The 26992-nt window shown below is 38.1% G+C and overlaps 3 protein-coding genes across 4 annotated transcripts in view; all 3 read right to left on the bottom strand.

The window, feature by feature from the left end:
- Positions 1-3367: 3367 nt before the first annotated feature.
- exo5 (exonuclease 5) lies at positions 3368-7641 on the bottom strand. Its single transcript, XM_065281081.2, has 6 exons — positions 7344-7641; positions 7125-7215; positions 6708-6952; positions 6502-6606; positions 6227-6399; positions 3368-5905 (listed from the first exon to the last, which is right to left on the bottom strand). The coding sequence occupies exons 1-6, from the start codon at positions 7456-7458 to the stop codon at positions 5444-5446; spliced, it is 1191 nt and encodes a 396-aa protein (XP_065137153.1). The 5' UTR covers positions 7459-7641; the 3' UTR covers positions 3368-5443.
- A 1412-nt stretch (positions 7642-9053) lies between these two features.
- Positions 9054-10736, bottom strand: rflnb (refilin B). Its single transcript, XM_065281080.1, has 3 exons — positions 10158-10736; positions 9970-10043; positions 9054-9883 (listed from the first exon to the last, which is right to left on the bottom strand). The coding sequence occupies exons 1-3, from the start codon at positions 10344-10346 to the stop codon at positions 9568-9570; spliced, it is 579 nt and encodes a 192-aa protein (XP_065137152.1). The 5' UTR covers positions 10347-10736; the 3' UTR covers positions 9054-9567.
- A 1825-nt stretch (positions 10737-12561) lies between these two features.
- vps53 (VPS53 subunit of GARP complex) overlaps positions 12562-26992 on the bottom strand; it is a 28474-nt gene continuing 14043 nt past the window's right edge. Inside the window, exons 8-22 of one of the 2 annotated variants that reach the window (XM_065281078.1) lie at positions 26744-26822; positions 26517-26660; positions 26295-26437; positions 25225-25366; positions 24518-24616; positions 23788-23882; positions 22047-22289; positions 21515-21662; positions 21348-21430; positions 21164-21242; positions 20874-21022; positions 20444-20513; positions 19734-19871; positions 16019-16123; positions 12562-14199 (exon numbers count right to left, since the gene is read on the bottom strand). In XM_065281078.1, coding sequence (XP_065137150.1) covers positions 14026-14199; positions 16019-16123; positions 19734-19871; positions 20444-20513; positions 20874-21022; positions 21164-21242; positions 21348-21430; positions 21515-21662; positions 22047-22289; positions 23788-23882; positions 24518-24616; positions 25225-25366; positions 26295-26437; positions 26517-26660; positions 26744-26822 — 1891 coding nt within the window. In that variant the 3' untranslated portion in view covers positions 12562-14025. The remainder of the gene's footprint in view (positions 14200-16018; positions 16124-19733; positions 19872-20443; positions 20514-20873; positions 21023-21163; positions 21243-21347; positions 21431-21514; positions 21663-22046; positions 22290-23787; positions 23883-24517; positions 24617-25224; positions 25367-26294; positions 26438-26516; positions 26661-26743; positions 26823-26992) is intronic. The other variant, XM_065281079.1, reaches the window with a different exon arrangement.

Genomic DNA, 26992 nt, shown 5'->3' with positions numbered 1-26992 from the left:
AACTACATGTCCATGAATGGGTAGGATAGTGGAGATTTTTATTGCAGGTGTCGTTTTAACCTTTCTCAAAGTAACAATAAATGCATTTATGCTAATACTGATAAATAATTTTTACACATAATTCTGCACTTCATCTTCTCAACAGATGGGCTTTGAGGTAGGCTATTATTATAAGGTACAGCATGTGCTATTGGCTAGGCCTATTTAAAAAGGAGAAGGAGCTACTCAATATATCACACGGCATCTTCCTGTTTCAGTGGAAATTACGTCAATGCATTGAACAAAGCTATGCATTTGGGTCTTTTAACTTCATAAGAAAAGTAGCATTTGTAAACGTATGATGTTAGACTTATGGATTTTCTAAGTTTGACTGAACACTTTTGTCTTCATTTTATATTTAGGTATATGCGTTATCATGTCTTATGTATCTAATACAGACATTTGTATTTTTTTAAAGGTTGAATAACTATATTTTAACTTCAACTGGCCTGTGGCTTGATTAAAGGTTATGAATGATAAAGATAATGTATTACCACAGCAGTTTCGCAATGCTTGGCTCTGTTGAGATTATCTGTGACAACTTGGTATTGCTGCAGTTATTTGGTTTTGAAGCTGTTGCTTTAGTTCACAATAAAATCACATAATTGTTAAAAGATGAGAAATGGTTTGGTTTGCACAGACTTCATATTCCATAGCTACACTTGAATCATCACATAACACTCTGTAGCTGTAGAGGTGCACACATTTCCAAACACAGACCAATACTTTGCTATCAAAAAAAAAAAACCCGATGACGTCAGTGTTATTGGATCCTACCTCCCAGTATGGAGTGGGCCTCTGAGATCACGGCACATTCCAGAACTCTGAGTCCAGCCGCAGTGTAGCAGAGATCCATGGGATTAAAGAGTCAGAGCTTGAGACTTTTTGACTGATGATGACACTGATATTAGGGTTGTTGACAGCTGGTGGTAGTGTTGAAGAACTTTCTTCTGTTTTGCTTCGGTTTGGTAAAGGGGCCCATTTGTTCCAGACCACAATGGAAAGGGTGGAGACCCATGCTAGATCAGTTACACTCTTGCAGCAACGCTGTCGCTTGTACCTTATAATGTTTATTTATCATTTAGCCAATTTTTTTTATTTTGTACAAACCAGCAGTTCCTTACACTGTCAGAAAAAAATAGTCAAAAATGGTCCCACGGCTAGGGACCATTTATCACCATATTTCTGGCAATGTAAGAAAAAAGATGGTGTAGTGAACTTTGTTTACAGATAAAACTTAAAGGGGACGTGTCACAAGACTTTTTTAAGATATAAAAAAAATCTTTGGTTTCCACAGAGTACACATGTGAAGTTTTATCTCAAATACCATATAGATCATTTTTTGTAGCATGTTAAAATTGAAACTTTGTAGGTGTGAGCAAATGTGCTGTTTTGGGTGTGTCCTTTAAAGGGACAGTAAGTAGGATTTTAAGTGTTTTATTAATCAAAATCAATGTCTTTATTCATAAATATGTCCTCGTTGGTCTCAAATAACCTCTGCCAGTGATCTGACTTTTCTTTGTAAGCTTAGAATTTCTTCTCTTTACTTACAGGTAAGTCCAAGGAGGCATCCATATCATTCCGCCATACTGTTAAACTATAATAGCAGAGAGGGACAAAAATTCAAACACTGATCACAATGATGGTGGTTTGTGCTGTCAATTATCTCTCTTTCTCTCTGCACTAAATGGCTGTGCCATGGTTGGATAGTGCAGATTAATGGACGGTATTATTGTAATAGGTCTCCTTATGACATCATAAAGAAAGCCAAATTTCAATGACCTATTTTTTTTACATGCTTGTAGAGAATGGTTTACCAAAACTAAGTTACTGGGTTGATCTGTTTCACATTTTCTAAGTTGGTAGAAGACTGGGGACCCAATTATAGCACTTAAACATGGAAAAAGGCAGATTTTCATGCCATGGTCCCTTTAAGAACATGCCCATGTCATACTTTTTACAATATCTTAAAAAAATCATTATAATTTACTTACCCCAATGCCATCCAAAATGTTGATGTCTTTCTTTGTTCAGTTGAGAAGAAATTACGTTTTTTTGAGAAAACATTCCAGAATTTTTTACAATATAATAGACTTTATCGGACAGTTTACTGTTTAAATTCAGTTTAAAATTGCAGTTTCAACATAGCTTCAAAGGGCTCTAAACGAATTCAAACGAAGCATAAGGGTCTTATCTTGCAAAATGATTGTCATTCTTGGAAAGAAAAAGAAAAATATGCACTTTTAAATCACAACTTCTCGTCACCATGCGTGACGCGCCAGAGCGATCTCACGTAATTGCATACTCACGTCGAAAGGTCACGGGTCACTATGTGAAACGCACATTTGCAGACCATTTTAAACAAAAACAAAAATAACATGGAATAACAAGAATAACATCGGAACAGTCCTCTTTTGCCACACTTGTAAATAGTGGGGTGGTAGTTTCGCATACATCATGCGTATCATATGATGTCATGGTGCATTTACAGGGGTTGCGGTGGCGCCTCACACAGCTGGTGCAAGACGAGTAGTTGTGGTTTAAAAGTGTCTAGCCAAAAATCAAAATAATTTTGCTAAATAAGACCATTATGCCTTAGTTGGGATTGTTTAGAGCCTTTTGAATCTGCATTGAAAACGCTATTTTAAACTTTATTTAAAAATGTATACTGTTGGGGTCTAATATATGTGAGAAAAATCCTGGAATGTTTTTCTTAAAAGATGTAATTTCATCTCGACTGACCAAGAAAGACATCAACATTTTAAAAGACATTGGGGTACGTAAATTTTCTGGATATTTTTTTAAGAAAATGGAAAAATCCTTTAAACCTTTTTTTGCATTATTGTGACATTACTTATATAACAGTTGAAAGTAATATGAAAAAGCTTTTCATTAAAGTGGGGTTGTTTCGTGGAAAGGCTTTAGATTAATCCAGCACTAGGCCTTGGCTATATTTGGCCATTTAAATAGCTTTTAGAATCAAACCTTACAAAAACAATACTGGCGTGCAACTTGAGACAAAATAATGGCACTGAATAAGATATGTCAGTATAAGGTGTTTTTAAATAAAGGCAGGCCAAAAATGCATTTTAGTCTGGGACTAGGATAAGCCCTGTCCAGGAAACCGCCCCAGTATGTTTTGCATAATCCAAAAATCTCATAGAAAGGTTACATGCTTATTTGTCATAAAAATGCAAAAAAATTCTCACGACTTAAGGAGTAAAATGTAACCTGGACATGTTTTTGTGAGATTGAACTGCGTGTGATAATGCAAGAATGAATTACCTACCAATGTTGTCTAAAGTAATGACATTTATTAATATTTCCATTTGAAAATGATTCCAAAGACAATGTTGAAACAACGTATTATTATTTGCACTGGCTTTCGTGCTTTGTTTCCTCACACAATCTTCCTATAAGTTTACACACAATTTCACCCGTTTCCTCACCTGAAAGGTAAAGAACAAGGGCTTTTAACTTAATGTTTGCACCTTAATGCAACCACTGTGCAGGGCCCCTTTACTGTGCGTCTATTGATCAGGGCAAAGAGGAACTGAATTTGGAAACAAGCGAGCAAGACAAACAAAGCATAAGGCACATTACTATTGCATGGCCACTCTATCTTAGAGGTGAAAGTTTGCAGATGCTGAAGTTAAGTGCTGTAGCATTTTACCGGCTGTGTGGGAGTGCTTTTAAGAGCCTTGAATGAGGATCATTAGCGCCTGAGCGACATCATCAGACGGACTGGATTGCAGGTTTGTACGGTCATGCTGTTAAGATGGCACGCTTTAATGCAACAATGAGCAAATACAGTGGACAGCCCTTATCGACCCGCAGACCGGTGCAGACCTTTACAATCTAATAACAGTCTGCCTTCAGCCTCACTGGTTTATGATGCATGAATATGGGGGAAAACATTACAGCAGTTTTTTACAGTGAAGTTAACTTGATTATGAGGTGAGCAATAAGAAAAAGAAAATTTCCATCATGTTAATTCATTATTGAAATAAACATGCCTCTTACACCACAGAAACACATTTGCATACATAAGGGATAACTCTATCTAGCAGTATTAGAAGTTTAAACATTTGTGCATTGCAGAACTAAGTAAGCTGTATTTGTATGTGTGTGTGATATGACGTCAGATGGGAAGGACCCTGAGGGAGTGTGTGGTCTCTTTTAAATGCCAGATGTGTCATAGTCCCACACTGTACCATACTGATAACAAGAACATGTTTAAGAGGTCTGTGCCCATACTCCAGATTAAATGTAAAAGCCCAAATAAACAGGATATGGTTTTTGACTCTGTATATCAACACAAGCTAATCATAATGGAATATCAGCAAATCAAAACGTGTCATTTACAGCCTTGGCTAAACATTATAACTTTTATGATTTAATTTCAGTAATTCATGTTTGAAATAGTTTTAAGAAAGAGCAACGCTGATATTGTCTCTTTATATTTATTATACTGGTTAGCATATTAAGCCACGAGCCAAATGTGGCTCAATAGCGCCGTCTTATGGACAAATATTATAATGTACATCATTTTTAAACGATTATAAGACTTCCTATTAGCGAAGTAGCCTACACAGGTAGTGTATTAAAATTATGACCCTGTCTGTCTGTAAAATTCAGGCTCAATGTAATTTTACTGAGTATTAAAGTTGATTTTAGTCATTAAATTCACTTTAAATTCAGTGTGTGACATGACCTTGCTCAGTCAATATTAAATATATCAAGGTTATATTTTAACAAAATGTTCTTTACATGATGTAGAAAACAGTAATCACAAAAAATGTCTTTATACCTGCGCTTTCACAGACTGGATCATAATTGTGTATGCAATTATGAAGAAAACTTTTAACCTGGTTTTGGTCTAACCAACATTTCATAATATAAAAATATATAAAACTTTACAATGCTAATATATCACACATAAAAATATAAAAATTAGGGGAGCACCGATATATCAGCTGATGATCCTTGCTATGCTTCTCAACGGTGAAATGCCGCTACATCCAAAAGCCAGAGGGCGCTCTCGTGCAGAAACTCAATAATATGCACTGTAGACGAAGAACCATACACACGCAGCCCTAGGAAATGGCTCAAGGATATATTTATATTGCTGTTCTTCAAACTTTTTCAGGTATTTTCATGATAATAAAGAATATGTATGATTATGATGATTATGATTGGCGAGTGTTGCTTTCTCAAACGCATGTTATAAACGACTCAAACTAACAGTGATTTCAGATCAATAAGACTTACTGATCAAGAGCCATAGTAGATGAAATAGCTGTGAATAATATCAGCTGTGCGTTTTAGAATAGTTATCGCCCACGCATTATTAGTGTATATCGGCATTTATCGGTGCACCCCTAATAAAAATCAATCAAGAACATCAGTTAACCCCAGCTGCTTTTTGATTAGATATTTGTAATCTATTCTTTACCCAATCACAGGTCTGCTCATAAAGGCAGGATCTACATTTCCAGGCATCCTCTATGTCGACTCCTTTGGGTTCCCTCTGGCCTGTCCAGTATTCCAGATAACCCTTTAGATCCACCCGCAGTTGGGCTTCGTCAAAAGGAACGACTCTGATTCCGATGGATCCCTTAGAACCTTGATGATAGTATTCCAGCTGAAGCAAATCAATGCATGGAAGATCACAGCATGTCATAGTTAATAAAAAGGCATCCACCGCATCCTCAAAAGTAGCCACGTGATACCCAATCTTTTTAGCATGGGCCTGGACCCCTGCTCCGAGCACCTGGTGTGAACGTAGTTTAAGGTGATCTAGAATGTGGTCTTTCTTTACTTCTCCTCTGACCAATCCATCGAATAGTAATTTATACAGGGCAACCTGAATAACAAATATGCATTCATACGCATTAATATATATGTATAAAGAACATAAATGCACCTTTTTGGATACAATGTATACCCAAAGGTATGAGGACTGTTTTAATATTAGTAAAGACAAATCTAATGCAATGACCCTCATTACCAAACAATGGTTTCTGAATAAAAGAAATCTAACATCTAGTTAAGACGTGGAGCTGTTTTAGAAGCTACTACCGTTATGCATGTTGCTTTGAAAGTACCAAACACATGGGTGTTGTGATCAGATGACCACATAAATGTTAAAGAGAAAATAAATAAATCCAACCTATAAATAACTCACCTGAAAGCAGTTGACTTTATCTTGTGCTGAGCTAGGCATGGAATGCTGTTTGCGAGTTTTAAGCTCATTTAGGACGAGCTCCCCCTTCTGGTTATACATCAGCTCATCAATGACCCCCATTATAAAGACACCTTCCTGCACACCAAACACAGGGAACTCTCGCACACATTTTCCTGACAAGCAAAACAGGACAAAAATAATTACAAATGCATGTTTGTGAATGTTTATAGCTTATGTTAAGAAACCAAAATGTTTTTCATACTCGATCAACACACCTGTTTCTAATAGTGGAATCATGTTTAACATGTTGAGAAGTTTGAGAGCTTCTGCATCTTCTCTGGTCCGGATATCTACATGGATAACATCCTGTATCTCAAGTTCTGAGGAGTAGAATGGCATGAATTGTGGATTACTGAATATACACACATATATTATGTTGCAATATGCACCATTAAATAAAAAAAACAGTTTATTAATCTACCTCTTGACAAATGAATGTCTATTCCCATCTGGACCTCAGCACATTGCATTTCTTTTCTCTTTACATGTGGCTTCAAAATATTGTATACGGTCTTCATCTCACACCATGACTGGTCACAGAGGAGGGTCACACTTAGATGTCGTTTTGAGAAGCGTTGCATTGGATTCAAGCTGTCTTCATGAAGACTCTTTCTCTTTAAACCCCTCACATCACCAGTTTGATGCCCTGAAGACTCTTTAGTACAGCTAGAAAACACCAAAGTATGTGACAAAAGACATTTATAAATTGTGGCACTGGCAAAAGTTGTGGTGTCCAGACATACCATGCACAACTGTTCAATGAGACATTTATAAATGTCTCATTGAACAGTTGTGCATGGTATGTCTGGACACCACAACTTTTGCCTAAAGGACTTACTCGTGCATTGATGTGGAAGACTCACATGGGCTGTCAAAACCCACCATGGATTGTTTACCATCAGTTTTGTCAACAAGGGCCTGTTGAGAGTCTGAAGACATACAACATCTTACATGCTATATTGTGTCAGGAAGTACATAAATAAACACAACAAGCACACACAACTTCCGCTGAATTCTGTTGACAAAAACCAAACAATGAAAATAACACAATGTTTACCGATGCTTTGTAGCTCGGTTGAAATGTCAAGAAGTTCTGAGTCACTGAAATCATCCCAATCATCATCGAGCTGCTGCTGCTGCTGCTGCTGCTGCTGTGATCCAGACGCATCCATTTCGAAACGAAACTCACCACCAGAACCTTTCAACTCATTCTTATCTTCATGCCAATAATTCGGAAAATGCTGCCGTCGTGTTCATATCATAAACACGCCCGTAGTTTTATCAGCTGTTTACAGCACCCTTTAATGCATTCGTAATATTTCGTACGACATGCTCGAACATAACACAGCGATGCTCCGCCCCCTTTAACGTCTTAACTATGATGTATTCGATTGGCTGATGCTCACCAAAGACCCGCCTATTTTTACCTTTTTTTTCAACTTTATATTCCCATTTACACAAATTGTACATATTTAAAATTAGGAATATCATGTACATATTGCAATAAAGTTTTAAATAGTATTCTATACATTTTAAAATTTTCATAGTTTAAAAAAAAAAATTTCTTACGTCTCTACTATGTTTTAAATCTGTAAAGCTATATTGCAACAATGTTAAATTGTGAAAGCGCCCTTGAAATAAATTTGAATTAAACTGAACAATATAATTGTAAATTAAACTTAAATTTTCACAAATTATAATTAATTTAACAAATTCATTTATTCTACTACAACAATTTTACGATGACAGAAGAATAAAGACGAGTCCAATTGACAATGACGTACATTTTAGATAGCTTGTATCTGTTGTAGGAGCATCTTAAGCGCACCAAAAAATAAATGCTAAAATGTCTTATCTGTAGCCAAACCCAATAATCACTCAGTCAGATCCAAGAACAAGTTTCTTGTGGGTGTGTGGTAGTGCTGGCTCAGTAGAATATTTTTTTATTATCCGTGATCTCAGACAGTATTCACTTACACCTCTGAGGGGCGCTCGAGAACAATGAAAGTTTGTAGTTCATTTGGTTCAACACCTTAAAAGCGTACATGACTGTTTACAAAGACGCAAACATTAAACTCAATGCACACTAAAAATAAATCCAACACTTTAAATCCAATCACTTTAAAATGAATTTATTTCATTTTAACAGTTACTTGCTGTCTTAAAAGAATCGCAGTGAGAATAATTAAAACAATATAAAATAATTTAAATAATTATTCTATATTGTTTTAAAATTATTAAAACAACACCACAACTACAAAAACAGTTGCAATGATTATGCCTCTCTACCAATGACTGCGCAGATGAAAAATTAATAACAAATAAAAACCAACAGGAAATAAATAGTAGAATAAAAGTCCCACTGATAAACAGACATTTAGACTGAAGTGCTGTTTGAAAGTTATTTACATTATAATTTATTTCAAATACTGGTCTACAAAACCTCAGTCTGCAGTATTGGGTTCATTTCTAATGCAAACCCAACTATTTAGTTTTCCTTCACAAGTAAATGATAACGATGAAATCTTTACAACTTCCTAAAACCAAGTAAAGAAAAGCATAAATATGTCCAAAAGAAGACTTACAGTAGTAAAAATATGCAGATAAGGTTAGGTTCAGATGGAGTTAATGATTCAAATATTTCTACATGGATATACCCATTACCCTTGTGCAAACATACCCAAATACCCTGTCTGTTAAGAAAAATACATGTGAACTCTTTCATATACTGTAGGTCTCAGTGAAATACAAGCATGTCATTTGTGAAAAAAAAAAATTGTATTAAAGCTCCACCTTCGTAACTAAACCCAAATATGCTTTATTATTCTATAACTGAATTAATGAAGGGGTCTACTTTCCCCACATCCCTCTGTGACAAACTATGTGTGAGAAATAAATCTAACCTTTCAAAGCAGTGATGGTCCAAAATCAGCACAGAATATCAGAAACATCTAACCATTAAATAACCAACCACACTAGTACATACAATTAAAAACCATTCAATTAACCACGTTATACCACAACAGAGCATTGATGAAGCAAACCATGAAAACCTCTGCATGCCGCTCTTAAAAACAAAAGCAACACAGTTGCTTACTTTCTTCAACCTTAAAAAAACCCTTTAAAAAAAATGCAAGTCTTTCTTGGGAACCCCTTTCCAACTGGCAACAATTTAAGTCCAAGTTTCCTTTTTTGTCTCCTGGGACTCACAATGAATGCAGGCGGTGGTTTATAATTGGTACATATGGGCGTAATGTCAGGCACAAATACCCGTCTGTCTTTCAAAGACCAGCCTTGCAGTCAGACGCCTGCAGCTCTACAGCAGAAAAGAAGCGCTTGGCCAGCTTGTGCCCATCATAGTTGAGCTGGGTGGTGTAGAAGGTCCGGGTGTGTTTGGGGTACACAATAGTGGTGCTTTGGTAGCGTTGCACCCTCTGACGGGGCTGAAACTCGAGCTGGGTCTTGTAATGTCTCCAGGTGCTTTGAGGCAGGGCCAAAATTGTCTGGCTGCACATCTCCAACCCCAGACCTCTGGGTTGCAGGGTCACATCCTGGATGAAGTGTCGATCTGAGTCATAACGCACTGATGATGTATATCTGTTTAACAACACATGTAACATGTTAATAAATAACCCATGACCAAAAGCGAAACACTTAAATCATGTGGCAGAGTAAAATATCACCTTATTTCTTTTGATGGAAGAAGATCTAGTTCAATGCCCTCTCCATAGGACAATGCATGCAATTTAACAGGAACCTGCAATATATACAGTTAAGGCATAAATGTATTCCCAAAACAAGGACAGACCACAGTTATAGTTAAAAAGATGCATCAGTGTTTGAATAAATAGCATTAAAGATTTTCACATACCACAGCTGACTCTCTGCTTTCATCCTCAGTAATAGGGGTGACAGTCCCGGTGCCCTGCAGTAACCAAACACTTGGACTCGGGCTCGGAGGCAAACCAGAGTCCGGACTGTCAAGAGGCCGATCAGCTTTGAAATTCATATCCAGCGGATCGTCATCAGACACATGCTGTAAGTTAAGCCTCCCCACCATTGCTTTTTAAAGTCGCTCCACAAAAAACGCACGACAAACTTGATGCACGTTCCACACACAAATGTATCTAATAAAATGTAATAATGTACAAATCTTGAGGTCCAAAAGTGATCCAAATATTTTGTATAAAGCAAAACAGCTGTGAGGTGCTGTGTGGATAATCCGTGTCGTGGCGCTCCCGTTTCCTCCTCGAGACTTTGAAATGCAGACCTGAAGAAGCTGCTGAGTGTGATCGTTGTCTTCAAGTTCAAATAAGTTTATGAAAAGAAGAGGAAATCACCTTTACTTCACATTTCAGCGTTTTCAGTCATCGGAGAAGGAATGTGGGTCTCAACACTTGCCAGCCTACTTGCATTCACAACTGTTCACTCTCAAAGTCGTTCATTGTTTTACAAGCAACCGCACGTAGGGGAACGCCTACCAAACTGCCTCTCACTGCTGATTGGAGGACCAATTAGAGAGAACCACAAGCCCCTCCCTTTCAAGTGTCAAACACGTTTAAAATCAAACATATAATTACAGTCCCAGTATGTTAGTTTTTGGACTTTTTGTATGTTGGTTGGTGGTGTTAAGAATATAACCAGTGTGTTCAAAGCAAACCATTCAAAACTTACAGCCGCTCACTTACGCCAAATACTGATTGATGATTTTTATGACATCACTTTTGCACTTCAGCTTCTCATCAGACTCCAGGCTGACGCTCACCAATAAGGTTAGGAAATTGCTTATAAATTGGTTCATTACATTTATCCAGTGAAACAAGTAGTCTCAAAATTCTTTAAAGACATGGTTACTTTTATTTTTTGAAGTATAATGTATAAAACATTTATTTCATCAATGTATATTTACTCTTTTTGGATTGATGTGGAATACTTGATATTTAAACTCACAAAATAAAAAAATGGTTATCTGGTAAGGATATTTTTTGTATTATAAAAATCAACTGTGTGGAGGACTTGTTGATCAACTTATTGATTATATATATGTATACCTTTTTTTAAATATTTTATTTTATTGATTTATTATAAAATATCCCCATGTTGTTGTTTATTTATTTTTTATTCTTCCTTTGATTTGATCCATTGGTAGATATTTTGAATGTAATAATAAGTACATTGTGATCCTCTTATATGTATGCAATTTTCTTGTTCCTAAATAAATAAAAAGATTCCAGGCTGACAATGATGATTGTGTTATTACTTTCTAAGCATTTAATAAAAAAGGGTTAAGAAGTAAACTAATTGCTATTTTTAAGTCGGCTTTAAAGTCACAATAAAAATGTTATTAAAAACTTTTTTTTTTAATATTGTGGTATTTTTACAAATTACTTATCTGTGAGCTTCATTATTTTAAAAAAATTAAAGTACCCATAATCTTTAATGAAAAAAATTCTCCCCTCCTCGAAATGATCTCTCTTCAAATCACGAGGAACTGCGAGAGGATGGGGCTCAGGAAAAGATTGCAGCGATTAGCAAATAGCAATGACCCAACTTCCAACCATGCAATCAATTTTCAATAGACAAAAGTCCCACCCTACCTTTTTTCTCTTTTTTTTTCTACTTCTATTTTATTGTGATTTTAATAAAATATTGGCTATTTTGAATGGGGGACTTAATGTCCCAAATCAGTTTGAGTGGAAAGTCAGTAAAACTAAATGGTAATGCTGCGTTCCAGGCAACCTGCAACCCCCGTAAATCACGACTTCAAAACCACGACTCACGACTCTGAACTGGGAGTACATCGATCTAGTATCAGTTCACGGGTGGGAAGTCACGGGTTTGACTCCCGTTCCAGTGCACTTTCACAGGTAGAAGGTTGTAAAAACATGGGTTACAGGCTGCCTGGAACGCATACTCCCAGTTCAGAGTCATGGTTTTGAAGTAGTAATTCACGGGCTCAAAAACCTGCCTGGAACGCAGCATAACACTACAATAATGTTAAAGGCGGGGTGCATGATTTTTGAATAACACTTTGGAGAAGGGAGGCGGGCCGAGTACCAAAACACACTTGTAGCCAATCAGCAGTAAGGTGCGTGTCTACTAACCAACATCGTTGCCTGGGTTGCGTATGTGTGGGGCGGGTCTATCAAAAGAAGGTCCAGATTCATGCACCCCGCCTTTAACATTAATATGAACAAACAATGAGCAAAACTTCTATATATAATACATTTTTCATGTATTTCATCTTTATCAAATACCTGAAATAACCAACAAAATAGTTGTCAGACATTTATTGACAAGAATTTGTTTTTGCAGTGGTTTTAAAAAAAGTTACTTTTATATTAACATAAGGCAGGAATGTTTGCATTAAAAGCAGTTGAACACATTAATCATCAAACTTATTGTTAGTGATAGTTCACCCAAAAATGAATATACTGTCATCATTACTCACCCTCAAAACCTGAGATTTGTTCTGCTGATCACAAAGGAAGATTTATTTTTTAGCAATTCCTCGTAACCAGTTTTGGAGCACCACTGACTTCCATGTTTTTTCCTCCTAGGTTTTTCTTCAAACAAACATTCATTAAAATATCTACCTATGTGTTCAGCAGAACAAAAACTTTGAGACAACTTGAGGGTTAGTAGTGAATGATGACAGTTTTTATATTTGGGTGAACTATCCCTTTAATATAATTGCAATCTTATTAACCCATTCTCAACATATAAATCATACATTCATTCAATGTTCTGGCTGTGAAAAGCACAGCAGGTGAGGTCTGTTAACAAATACAAAAACAAGTGCAGAGCAATAATGATCAAGGACAAACTTATAAGAACAAAACCATAAAACGACCGTATAAAGATTCCAATATCCATTGAAATATGTTATTATATGCTATATAATAAATTAGCCAAACACTTATGACAAAACAAACAGCTGAACAGGAGATGACTTACAAAGAAATAAAAATGAATCATCATCTTATGCATTTCAATATTTTCCAATGAACTACAGTTATTGTTAGCAGAGAATATTCAGGAAAGTGCGACTGGTAAATATTTCTTTTTTTACAGCTCCTGCAGAGTTACAACATCTACCACATTACTTCTTTTGACGCAAACCTGGGAAAGTATTTTAAAAGCCAAAACAACTGGTTTGTCATTTTAGCGGGAGACAGGAAATCCCAAGCTCCTTGTTGTGAAGTCCCCAAGACTTAACCTGGAGACCTTGTAATATGTGAACTCCCATTTCGCACATAGTGAGTGGACAATTACACAACGTTGGTTTTAAATCACTTTTTAATGTTTGGAAATCCCTCTCCAGAAGACTTTGTGCTAGAGAACCAGCAGGTTATTTATCCGGCCCACCCTGTCCTTTGTATTTGCTTCAAGTGCAAACATAAAACAAAGTTATTGACATACACTGTGAAAGGCATAGCTTTTAGTGTTGTAAAATGGAGCAGAGAAAGCCATAATCACTCATTCATGCCACCAATATGCTGCAGTTATAGGAAATATCTTAATGCATTGAAGGCTCACAGTCACTCACTTCATAAAAATGTATACCTCCAAACTAAACACTGATCATCAGTAAGAGAACATAAATACAAACAGGTGATAGTAATATTTACACATTATTTTCATGTTTAGCATTAAAGTGTACACATTTTCTCACACCTTGATGTTTAGCAGAAATGCAGAAGGGTGTGTAAACTGAAGTGAATAAGGCTCACGCTGATTCATTGAATTCTATTTTTGATGAGCTTTTCCAGTCTGCGGATGCGTGAGGATTCTTGTTCAGGGGTTGGGGCACTGAAAGACATTGATGAACCACCATCCGGTCCTGAAGGAGGAGTGGGCAACCTCTGTCTGAAAAGCTCCAACATAGTACTCTGCTCGCTCCGTTTCAGACCCTTTACATAAAAGTAGAGAGATTAGATATGTGCTGCGTCCTAAATCGCATATTGTGACAGTATGTTCTGAATTAGATGAATTGCCAACTGTTTTATTATTAAAACTGTATGTTCTACAATCACCTAAAGGATTATTAGGAACACCATACTAATACTGTGTTTTACCCCCTTTCGCCTTCAGAACTGCCTTAATTCTACAAGGCATTGATTCAACAAGGTGCTGAACGCATTCTTTAGAAATGTTGGCCCATATTGATAGGATAGCATCTTGGAGTTAATGGAGATTTGTGGGATGCACATCCAGGGCACGAAGCTCCCGTTCCACCACATCCCAAAGATGCTCTTTTGGGTTGAGATCTGGTCACTGTGGGGGCCATTTTAGTACAGTGAACTCATTGTCATGTTCAAGAAACCAATTTGAAATGATTCGAGCTTTGTGACATGATGCATTATCCTGCTGGAAGTAGCCATCAGAGGATGGGTACATGGTGGTCATAAAGGGATGGACATGGTCAGAAACAATGCTCAGGTAGGCTGTGGCATTTAAACCATGCCCAATTGGCACAAAGGGGCCTAAAGTGTGCCAAGAAAACATCCTCCACACCATTGCACCACCACCACCAGCCTGAACAGTGGTCACAAGGCATGATCCATGTTCTTATTCTGTTTATGCCAAATTCTGACTTTTTCGAGACTCATCAGACCAGGCAACATTTTTCCAGTCTTCAACTGTCCAATTTTGGTAAGCAAATTATAGCCTCTTTTTCCTATTTGTAGTGGAGATGAGTGGTACCCGGTGGGGTCTTCTGCTCTTGTAGTCCATCCGCCTCAAGGTTGTGCGTGTTGTGGCTTCACAAATGCTTTGCTGCATACCTCGGTTGTAACGAGTGGTTATTTCAGTCAAAGTTGCTCTTCTGTTAAATCAGTCGGCCCATTCTCCTCTGACCTATAGCATCAACAAGGCATTTTCGCCCACAGGACTGCCGCATACTGGATGTTTTTTCCTTTTCACACCATTCTTTTCAAACCCTAGAAATGGTTGTGCGTGAAAATCCCAGTAACTGAGCAGATTGTGAAATAGTCAGACCGGCCCGTCTGGCACCAACAATGCCATGCTCAAAATTACCTTAATCACCTTTCTTTCCCATTCTGACATTCAGTTTGGAGTTCAGGAGATTGTCTTGACCAGGAACACTCCTAAATGCATTGAAGCATCTGCCATGTGATTGGTTGATTAGATAATTGCAGTAATGAAAAATTGAACAGATGTTCCTAATAATCCTTTATGTGAGTGTATATAGTAATTATATAGTATGTGTGAGTGCATTCGGACATATTACATCCGCCATGTTTTCACTTTGACCAATGACATAATCAAAACATCTGCAACCATAATTAACTTATGAGTTGTTTAACAAGTAAATCAAGAAGAATACATTTCTTGGTACCTACATCTCTTAAAGAGGCACCTAGTTCATAGATGTCTAGTATTTTTATCATCACTTTTTTTAAATTTGGCGTAGGTGATTTCGATTGCAGCTACTTTTATTAAGGTACCCACAATCCCCATCACACGCTGTCTGTGATCCCTGGAGGATTTAAACATTTTTAGTGATTTGGTTCAATCATACTGAACTAATTTAACCAATTCCTTGAAAATAACCTATTCAAAAGAACAATTCACTCCATTCTCGCAAACTTTGTCTCCACATGAAAGCATTATTTAGTCCATTCCATATTTTAGAGAAGAGCATAATTAGAAAAATTGGCTAAATTCTCTGAAAACTCCAAACGTCAAGAAAATGTAAACCAGGCTCACCTTCATATCTAAAATCTTCTGGAAAGTCTCAGGATTGCTGTCAGCAAGGAGCTTGATGTAGTTGTCCACGAAGACCACTGACGGCTCATGAGGGGCCATGACCACCTGAGAGGTGAAGTGAAATAAGTTTTGATAATCTATAATTGGGCTCTCTGAACATCAAAACATTCCCAAATGAGTCCCACTGTGGAACGCACCATAAACTAAGACCAAAACTTGAAGTGTCTATTTAAGGCTCACATTTAACAGGGCAATTACGCCAGGCTTGAATGAATCTGAATTAGCCTCACCGGTAATTTTTCGGGTCTATAATAAGAGAGTCTCGATTGAGCAGTAAAAAGAGGTTAAATGGGCTACAGGCCTGCGCTGTGAATCAATTTTGTTTCGCTCCAAGGGTGGGAGAATTGTGACTATTTAGATTTGTAACACAAGGCAGAGGAACACATGGTTGACAGATACGGTTGGGAAATTAAGAGTCAACCTAAACGGCATCTCTTCATACAATACTCATTAACCTTTCCTGTTTTCTCACTATGCTTATAAAGAGCCATGATATGCAAAGGCTAAAATGAAGATGGACGTGGAACACTTCGGATCGTCTTGAATTCTGAACGTTCCTTCCTTACCACAGACTGATTTATTTAGCGACTGTCCTGGAGACAGTCCAAAGAAAAACCTTGAAGAGGCTTGTTGCAGTTACCTCATAAATGAGAAAGAGAAAATATATAGAGAGAGGGAGACAGAGGGATATATAAGGGGAAGAAAGTCTGTCTTTCCGTTCATTTCCAAAAAAGAGCCACAATGGGGGTTGGGGGTTTAAGAGAGTGTGGAAAACAGCCACGTCTCACAGGCAGCAGCATGCTTGGCTAGCACTACCTCTTCCAGCTTCACATCTCTCTGAGGTTTGGGCCATAGATGGGCAGGAATCCATTCCCGGCAAAAATACAGCCATCTTTAACAAATTACGCTCCGTGTTTACCCTGTAACGAGCATCATGTGGACAACCAATCAGCCACCAGCAATGAAGGTCACATTTCGACCATAAACTTGCTATTCACTGATGTAACTCATCAAGCATTGAGAAAAAGCGATGACACAGCGGGACTGAGGTCGCAAACGACTATGCTTTTGTTCATGCTATGAATACTACCAAAAATAATATACCAATAATCAGAACACTTGACGAAATGTTAATTCCCTCCTCATTTTTTAAGTTGATTTGGACAAAATTGTCTCCTAAATAAATAATGATGTAAATGATGCTGAAGCAAAAGAACACGTTGAAATATAGCTGATTTGTCTTTGAACTGCTTTACCAAGAACTGCTGATATAGATGGAAGTAATTACCTTTGAGGCACCTGAAGCCCTAGAAACATTAAATGCTAACCAGATTTTGAAGACCCCATATATGCAGGTCAAGATCAAAGCCGGGTTCATGTTATGCAGCCCTTCAACTGTCCGAAAACAGGCAATGCATGTAAACATGCATTTTAGGTCATTGGCCATACGCTCATACTGCATTAAGATGCAAAACCCTCTAAGTGCGTCTGACATGTTTTGTTGTTTCGTAAATTAGCATTTTTTCAGGCTCTTATGTTTAGTTTTGGTAATTTCACTTTAAAGGTGCAAAGAATGCATTGAAATTATATATTAAATCTGTTCTCTGATACATACATACTGTAGTATGTGGCTTTATTAAGTGCCAAAAATTTTCAGAAATGTTTTAACATGTCCATTTACAACCCTGGGATTTGTCCCTAGAATGAAATCGTCTATTATTACCTTTTTTGAAAGGGTCATGAATAATAATGTTGGGCTCTGCTCTGATTGGCTGTTTCTCAGAGCAGCTCCTTTCAGTAGCTCTGTGTTGTTTGGAAATTGTTAATGGACGTTTCTGAGTGGTAAGTTCCTGTTTTTTTTAGTATGGACCTGCAAAACGTAACTGTAACGTCAATAGTAAAACTTCAGCCTAAACACAAACATAAAGCATTAACTAGCATAGCGCTAACTCAGCAGTCCCAACTTTGTAACAACATTGTACTTAATTCAATTTGTAATTTAATGTTGGGGCGTACATCTCAACTATAACATCACAATACATTATACGGCATCTGTTACTCTTTTCCCGCCAAGAGCAAACGCTTCCCTGCCAACGAGCAGTTTTTCCGACAATCCGTATTTCCACTATTATCTACCAGGTGGCGCTTTTTGCCCAGAAGTATTCCCTTAAGGCAGTGGTTTTCAAACTTTTTCAATGCGTGCCCCACCCTTGTGTACAGTGCATTCCTTCGCGGCCCCCCACAAAGAAAATTTATGACAAATGTGTTCTAAAACATAACATTTATATTAAACAAAACATATTAAATTATACCAAGTAGTGCTGCTGGCTAGTAGCCTTTTTTTTAAGGTTTCATCAAACAAAATTCATGATAAATTAATTTATTTCATAAAATGACAAAACTTGGGCCCCCCTGGCACCATCTTGCGGTGGCCCACAGTTTGAGAACCACTGCCTTAGGGCATACTAAGGGAATACGTTATAAGTTTACTGAATTTGAGGAATAAGTTTAAACTTCTGTCCACTTAGAAGAATTTGCTGAAAAATTGTTGTGGGGCTTAACAGATTCTGCCAACAAACCATTATTTCTCTTTGGCCTTAGGGTTAAGCAGATTTAAATGAAAGTATTTGATGAATGTATAAAATGTGCAGAACGTATTCAGTCAATATCAATATCTATTTTGACGCCGTTTAGTGGCTTTTGCATCTGAGCTCTACATGTCCAATGTCTCGTAATATTTAGCTGATGTATTTGTGAAAAGATCAACAAATGCCTATTTTGAGAGTCCACGTAGTGTAAAATGCATGAAAGATTGTATCACCTTAACTAATAAGACTGCATTGCTCAACGTGCTCCATAAATCAGGTCATGAGGTGTTACTGACTGGCCCCTGTTTTCCTATTGTGTTTTCTCTTGTTGTAAATGGTCCTTGCATGATCTTGCACAATTAGAACTGATCCCTGGTTAAACATTAGGGGGATTACAGAAGAATTCCAGGCAGTTAAAGACCAGGAGCAGGAAAGCCCTGGAGAGGCTAATAAAAGCCTGTGAAGCATGGGTAGGGCTGGAGACAAGGGTCAGGGAGAATAAGGTGGGTCTGGAGATCAGGGAGAGGAAGATTCACAAAGGCACACGCCATTGTCTTCTACATTCCTTACTGCTTAGTATCCGTCCAGTCATCACATTAAAGGGGACATATCATTAAACAGGATTTTCTCTCATAAAAGTTGCATGTAGACATACTCAGATTCTCAGTTCTCTCCAACTAGCCTGTATGTGGTCTTAAAATTTGGGATTTATTGAGAAAGTTTAATTTAAAGCAACACATATGTCACAATTCTAAATGCATATATAAAGCTGTTTGCAGGGAATATTAAAGTGTGGTTTCCATGTAAGCAGCATTACTCTGCTAGGGCTTCAGGCAGGACAGCCAAGGCATGTGAACACTTCCTGTCTCTGGGAGAACGCTCATTAAACCAGACGCACACAGCTCGGTAAATAACTCCAACCGAGCGCTGGACCATGCAAAGCTTTATGAGCAGATGATCATTAAAGACTTTCCTGTATTGAACTTCTCAACAGGCAAACCTGGTTAAAATATAATCCGAGAAAATTCTCTGACATTTAAGGCCCTGAATGCACATGAGGTTCCCACCTTGAGGATCATCTCTGCCCGAGTCATTCCCTTAACCACTATCTTGGTGTAACTTGCCGGGGCTTTACGGACCACCTGAGAGCCGATGGAAGGGAGGTCTAGCAAAACTGTCTTAAGTGAATGAGTGTCCAGTAAAAGCTATTTGGGACAACAAAAAAGGACATATATTAATACATTGCATATTTCATACAAAATTATCAATAGGCATGCAAGTCCTTAAAGGAACAAACCACTTTTGTGTAAAAAGTTATACATTCGATCGTTACAGTTTTGGAATCCATTCAGCTGATCTCCGGGTCTGGCGGTACCACTTTTAGCTTAGCTTAGCATAATCCATTGAATCGGATTAGACCATTAACATTGCACTCAAAAATGACCAAAGATATTCAATATTTTTCCTATTTAAAACTTGACTCTTCCGTATAGTTACATCGTGTACCAAGACCGACAGAAAATTATAAGTTTTAGTTTTAAATAGAAAAAATATTGAAACTCTTTCATTCTGTCATTTTTGAGTGCGATGCTAATGGTCTAATCAGATTCAATGGATTATGCTAAGCTATGCTAAAAAGTGGTACCACCAGACTCAGAGATTGGCTGAATGGATTCCAAAACAGTAAAAATCACATGTTTAACTCTAGGGGAGCTGGAAAATGAGCGTAAAAAAGTGGAGTGCCCCTTTAAGACCACCAAGATGAATCTCCAGGTACCTGCTCTGCTCCAACCATGCTTATGGGCTTACACCTAAACAGGTGGTTGATGAACTTTGGAATGAAGGAGCTGAAATGAATGAATGAAAAAAACAGTCAGCAAGAGTTTGAATAAAAAAAAATAATAATAGTACACAATGACTTGATAAAATAAATAGTGAACTCATTTATTTAAATACATTCATATGTAAGGCACAAGCAAAAGACTTTTCCCCCAACCCCACATTCACACTACACAGCATCACTTTAGAAAAATATGTCCTTCATATAAAATTTGATCAGATATTTCATAATATTAGCCTTATTATTTTATCATTTATTTCTCCTCATCAATTGTTTAAAGCACCACCTTGCTTGGAAACGCACCCGACAAACATCAAACACCAAACTATTTGCCTTATGCCGATGAGCTAGTAGCACAGATACTGACTTGGTAAATTTAATGCAGAACTGGGTGAAGTATTTGCGTGTGGAAGCCAGGTTGTCTCTGATGATGGGCACGTTTTGTTTGATGTGCATGATTACAGAGGTCACATAAGGGCTTTGGTCTCCCACATGTTCCACACTCTGCCACGGCATCTGCACAAACATACAAACGAAACCGAGTTCAAAGTCTGGTTGAAGCCAATGTATATTAAAAGACACATTCTCAAACACTTAGAGCTTCATGACAGTTTAATAGGATCATGTGTGCCTCTTCTGGGCAGTTTTAAAGGTTACCTTGCTCATAGCTGTGAGGGCTGGATCACACGCAGCATCCAGGTCCTGAACCAAGAGCTGGATACTGTTGGAGATAACGCTGCCAAACATACAGTGTCATGGGAAAATAACAAACAGACCAGTTTTTACTTCAGTAAATAGGTTTTAGCCTTTAGTTCATGATAAAGGTGCGACTGGTATTTACGTGCTAAAGGTATCCATCTCCCCAGTTAAGTTGATTCTTTCAATTAGAGATTTGTCCACCTTCTCTTTAAGTTTCTCCTCCAGCTGTGGACATAACATACAAATTTAGCAGCACTGAATACATTTACAGATTGATTTGTAAGATGTGAGTGCGTCTTTCATGCGAACCTGTTGCGTGGTAGCCAGGCAGTATTCAGCCGTGCTGAGGATACTGCAGATGAGGCAGAGCTCCTCTGTGGTGAACTTAGCCACTTCTGAGCCTTCTTTCTCCTTAAGCAAGCTGCTGATGGTCAGACCACCACTATTTGTGCTGGTCCTGCACGCAAACGAACACAAACACGGTTACCAAAGCACCCCGACTCACCCTGCGGCCCTCCACCACCCTCCCTGTTTAAAGAGTGCATGGAAACCACAAGACAACTTCTCCTAAACAAAGCCCCTTTTTTAAACTCCCAAAGACAATACTGAGTAAACTACACAAGGCGACGGGTGGGGATTTTTCTTCCTTTGAAGAGCGGCACGGAGAAACTTCACAAATGTTCATACAGAGACGACCACTCTCTCTCTCCTCTCCAGCAACACCACAGTTTTAACAACCCCAGCGTTTTGGGTGGATCAAAAATCCAACCATAACAAGGGAGGAAGAGGAAAAGAGCCACGTGAGACACAGTCAGGTGGCCCGCCGCAGGCCTCGACTTACTTGGGTAGGTTTCCAGAGAGGATCTTCCAGGCGTATTCACGCAGATACTTTTGAAAGATGGTGGTCAGAGCGATCATGGGTTCTCCGGTGCTCAGTTGTGAACACTGGACCATGCACTTCTTGTAGTACACAAACAGATCAGCGCAGCTGGGAAGCACAGCACCACCCTCATCTGTGCCCGATTTAGGGGGACCCTGCGACCGGAAATCTGCTACAAAACGATCTATCAGCTCTCCAAGATTCCTAAGATGGGAACAGAAACATTTAGGATAGTTTGTCTACCAGAGGGAGAAAAAAAGCATGGAGCTGATGATTCACAAATATAATATATTGCAACTTTTTCAAAATGGCTTCTACCATATAACTAAACGTGACTGGAATCATAAACTTTTTCACTAAACAGAATGACGGTAAACAGTCCCTCTCTCTCTCAGCGATGAGTAATCAGATAGACACTAAACCCAAGAGAAGAATGTGGACACTTTCGTGCCAGACAGGTCAGTCTGGAGTTTTATAATGGCAGTCATTGTTAACAGAAAGGTCACTCTGCTTTGGGCCGTGCCAACAGTGCATTACACGGGCCAGAGAAGGGCCTAAACAAAAAGAGAATTATTTGGGAGTCCCATGGGTGAGAGAGGAGGACAAGAGGAAAGACCTAGAAAATAAGAAACAAGTGTAAAGAAGGTGAAGAGCCCTTTGAAGTTGTCTGCTGCATCTGTGGTAAAAGCTATGCGAGGCATTTCTGCCTCAGTGGCGAGGAGAGACACAAGAGAACTGCTGAAAAGGGGGCACAGAAAAGGGAACATCATAAACCAAGTGCATCAGAGCATCACTATCCCGAGTATCTAAAGAGGGGTGGGTGTGGACTCCTCAAGGGCACTTAGAAAATTACCTTTAACTGAATGGGTTACCACATTGCTTTGTTCCAAAATCTAGTGAGCTACCTATACAGGATATTTTAAAAGCTTAAAGGAAAACACCACCGTTTTTCAAATTTTTACTATGTTCTTACCTCAACTTAGACTATGAATACATACCTATCTTTTATCAATGCGTGCACTTAATCTTTGTACAGCGCATCGTGAATGTGTTAGCATTTAGCCTAGCCCCATTCATTCCTTAGGATCCAAACAGGAATTTAGAAACCACCAAACACTTCCAGGTTTTCCCTATTTAAAGACTGTTACATGAGTAGTTACATGAGTAAGTATGGTGGCACAAAATAAAACGTGATGATTTAAGCTGATTAAAAATGAGAACTATATTGTATGGCGGAAGAGCACTTAGTTTACAGCAGTAACATCATCACTCCTGACTACTCCCCCTCTCGCTCAAACTTCCATCAATATTACTGCACCCAAGGTCGAAGTGCTGTAAACTAAGTGCTCTTCCACCATACAATATAGTTCTCATTTTTATATCCACTTGAAAACAACATTTTATTTTGTACCACCATACTTACTCGTGTAACTACTCACGTAACAGTCTTTAAATAGAGAAAACATGGAAGTGTTTGGTGGCTTATAAATTCATCTCTGTTTGGATCCTAAGGAAGGAATGGGGCTAGGCTAAATGCTAACACATTCACAACGCGCTGTACAAAGAATAAGTGCGTGCATTGAAACAAGATAGGCATGTATTAATAAGTTGAGGTAAGAACACAGTAAAATATTGAAAAATTGTGGTGTTTTCCTTTAAGAGGTTTTTAAATAAAGTGCGTGTGTTAATAGATTTCACTTACTTATCCTGCGACTCGATGTAAACATAAAGGTGAGGTTCAAAGCACTTGGACACAATGCCGTGGAATGGGTTATCTGGAGCCTTGGGCTTCTTTGGCTGTGAAGAGCAAAGCATTTAATTTAGGAATTTCTTTTACACATGTTACAACGGCAACAGGAAAAAGTGGAAGGAAATTCTGTTGCGAAAAAACTTCAACGTTATCACCACTGTGATAACAGTGAACTTCTGACGAACTTGAAAAGCACCAGAATGTTGCTTACGACACCTGATACCAAGAACGTCTTCTTTAGAAATGTAAAGAGATAAAAGCACACAATCTGCACGCAATAAATAAAGGAACCTAAGCAGAGACAAACTGTCATATTAGACTAAACTTAAAAAGGTAACACATTTTTTAAGCACCTGGAACCTTGAATGTTTTCATAACACATCAATTAGAGAAAATGTGCTTCTGACCCAGGCCAGAGTTCAAATGCAAGTCAAATCAAACCATATTAGAACAGAAATTTAAAGTGCACACTGGAATGGTAACAAATGCAATATTAAGTTTTATCAAACAATGGGTGGGGTAAGCTGCATATGGTCCAATGAGGTCATGAGCTGCAAAACACCAGCTTCCAATACTCCCAAGTACCTCGCTAGGAAATTAATGCTCCTTCTTACTAAAGAGGAAAATGACACATTGAAGTTAACTAGTATGGGTATTGACTAGTCATTTTGGTATTGCTCACTCTGTCCAAATCTCCATCTTTTTCTGACACGTTGTCCTCTCCAGACTCATCTTCCAGAAATGGGTTTGTTGGTTCTAGAGGTGTCTCTACTATTTTCTGCTGAAACGAAAAAAAAAATATGAAACACGTATGTATATATGTGTGTGTGTGTGTGTACCTGGTAATTATCACGTTGTGGGGACCAACAAAGATAGGAATACCAGTATTTTTGTGACCTTGTGGGGACATTTTGAGGTCCCCATGAGGAAACAAGCTTATAAATCAAACAAGATGATGTATCTTGAAAATGTGAAGTAGCAGAAGGGTTTCTGTGATGGTTGGGGTTAGGGAATGGGGTAGGTAAGGGGACTAGAATATACAGTTTGTATGGTATAAAATGCATTACATCTATGGAATGTCCCCACAAAACATGGAAACCAGAATATGTGTGTTATAAATATAAATAATTTGTATAATTTTATATATTATAAATGTAAGTACATATTTTTATTTATTCATTTATACATATTTATATATAAATATACATGTATGTATGCATTTATGTGTGTGTTTTATCTATATATACACATCTAGATACATAATAACTACACACAGTACACACACATTAATTATGCAAACAATATTTTTATTTTGTATGCAATAATCTCAACAGCTCTACTTGCAAACACGCACGTCCAAAACAAAGAACAAGCGGGAGATGGTCTTACCCCGGGCCCGTTGTTCAAGGTGCAGCCTGAGAAACGCTTAGCCAGCAGTCCTTCGAAATTGGTGGTCCTCTGAATAGCAAAGAGCAAAAGTTTGACCTCAATCTCCCTGGCGCGGGTTCTCATCAGCTTAGCCAGTTCGGTTCTGGTGGAACAAACGAAAAACAGACACACGGTAGTGAACGAAACATTACGGGCCAAGTAGGACTAAGACTTCAGGTCAGCGCTTTTATGGGCCGGCATGTGCAGATGCCTGGTTTGGCTGTTAAACGAAACCACAGCAGACCACTGTTGTATTCGAAGGACAGATCCAGTTACAGCGATCTTAAAAAGTGCTTCATTGCAAGAAAAAGTCGATCGAAATGGGCAAAATATATATTGGTGCGGTGTATCCGCTCTTATGTAAAGATTTGTCAAAAGGAGTAATATTTAGGATCGGATTACAATAGACCTCAAGCGTTCTTTCCAGACACTGAAGGTTTATAATGTCTCTCTTGAGAGGAATCTGACTGAAAACACACACACAGTCTACTTCAGACTCTGTTCAAAGACGTCTTTTGCTCAAAAACTACTGTATGTAGCTCTGTGTGTTATCTTAAAGTGTAACTAAACCCCTGGTCAGAGCCTGACTCCACCCACTGGCAATATTTGAAAAATGCAAGAAAAGTGGGCAGATCCCAACAGAGATAGAGGGGACAAACTAAGCTGGTACCAAGTGTGTGGTGAGATCGTAACAAGGGCGTGGTGATCTTGAACCTGCTTACGTCACAAGTCATTTTTTGGACCCAACATCCAATAGGAAAATTCAACTGCAGTAGCCACCGTTCAACCTGAAGAGGGCAGCACTCACTCGTTTTTACACCATATATTGTAGCTATTGTAGTATTGAAACACTTTATATCCAAATGTTAAAAAACTTACTAAAATCAATGAACAGCACTAATAAACCATCATTCTTACAGATCAGTAACTAAAAAAAGTTGGATTAGGGTTTAGTTACTCTTTAAGTCTAAATAGATACATTTAATCTTCTATACAGTGGTGCACACAAGCATTGTTGTGAGGTGCTGTACCTGGTTATATGACAGAACTCTACTGCGATGCGTTCTGTCATGCACCACTCCTCGGGAAACATCCGCCCATACTTCTCTTCATAGTCTACTAGCTGACGTTTAATCCATGCATAGCGGCGATCTATCTTGTCAAGCCATGCCACCTGTACCCAAGATAAACAGATAATACACATTCAGCATACAGAATACAAGATAGAGAATATGAAGTGAAAGGTCACACACATCCTGATTCTCCTGGAAGAGAACTAGATATTCGGAAAGGTGCTGTCTGATGAACTTTTTGATGATCTCTTGCTTAATACGTGGATCAAGGACATTCGCTACCAAGCAGGCATCTCGGAGAACAATGCTAGGACCTCCAGATTTCTGTAAACGACAAATCAAATAATTTACATTAAATCTGTGATCAAAGTATGCATTAATGTAAGGAATGCATTGCAGGGATGTACCTTTGACCCCTGTGCAGGAAAAGTCTCTTCAAAATCAGCCAGTATCTGTGTACCAAGCTCGCTTTGTGCTGCTTTAACCCTGAAGAGAGGCAAACAGATGTGTGAGATCGTTTACAAGACACCTGGTGGCAACAAAACGCCCTGATGCAAAGTGAGATTTTAAAAGCTACCCCATTGTGTTATTCCTAACATACCAGGTCTCAAAAATCTGAGACTTATCCCATAAAACCATTCCCAAGAGTTTGGATG

Source organism: Paramisgurnus dabryanus, chromosome 8, assembly GCF_030506205.2.
Source record: "Paramisgurnus dabryanus chromosome 8, PD_genome_1.1, whole genome shotgun sequence".
Taxonomy (NCBI): Eukaryota; Metazoa; Chordata; class Actinopteri; order Cypriniformes; family Cobitidae; genus Paramisgurnus; species Paramisgurnus dabryanus.
This window is presented reverse-complemented; position numbering and strand designations above follow the sequence as displayed.

Bases quoted from the DNA above. Each gene is read 5' to 3' on its own strand.
- exo5 (XM_065281081.2), bottom strand. From the start codon at position 7,458: ATGGATGCGTCTGGATCACAGCAGCAGCAGCAGCAGCAGCAGCAGCTC. The intron at 6,400-6,501 runs GTGTGTTGATCG...TTTGCTTGTCAG, and splicing joins GATTCCACTATTAGAAACAG to GAAAATGTGTGCGAGAGTTC. The intron at 5,906-6,226 runs GTGAGTTATTTA...TTTGTTATTCAG, and splicing joins ATAAAGTCAACTGCTTTCAG to GTTGCCCTGTATAAATTACT.
- rflnb (XM_065281080.1), bottom strand. From the start codon at position 10,346: ATGGTGGGGAGGCTTAACTTACAGCATGTGTCTGATGACGATCCGCTG. The intron at 10,044-10,157 runs GTATGTGAAAAT...TATATATTGCAG, and splicing joins AAAGCAGAGAGTCAGCTGTG to GTTCCTGTTAAATTGCATGC. The intron at 9,884-9,969 runs GTGATATTTTAC...GTTGTTAAACAG, and splicing joins CTTCCATCAAAAGAAATAAG to ATATACATCATCAGTGCGTT.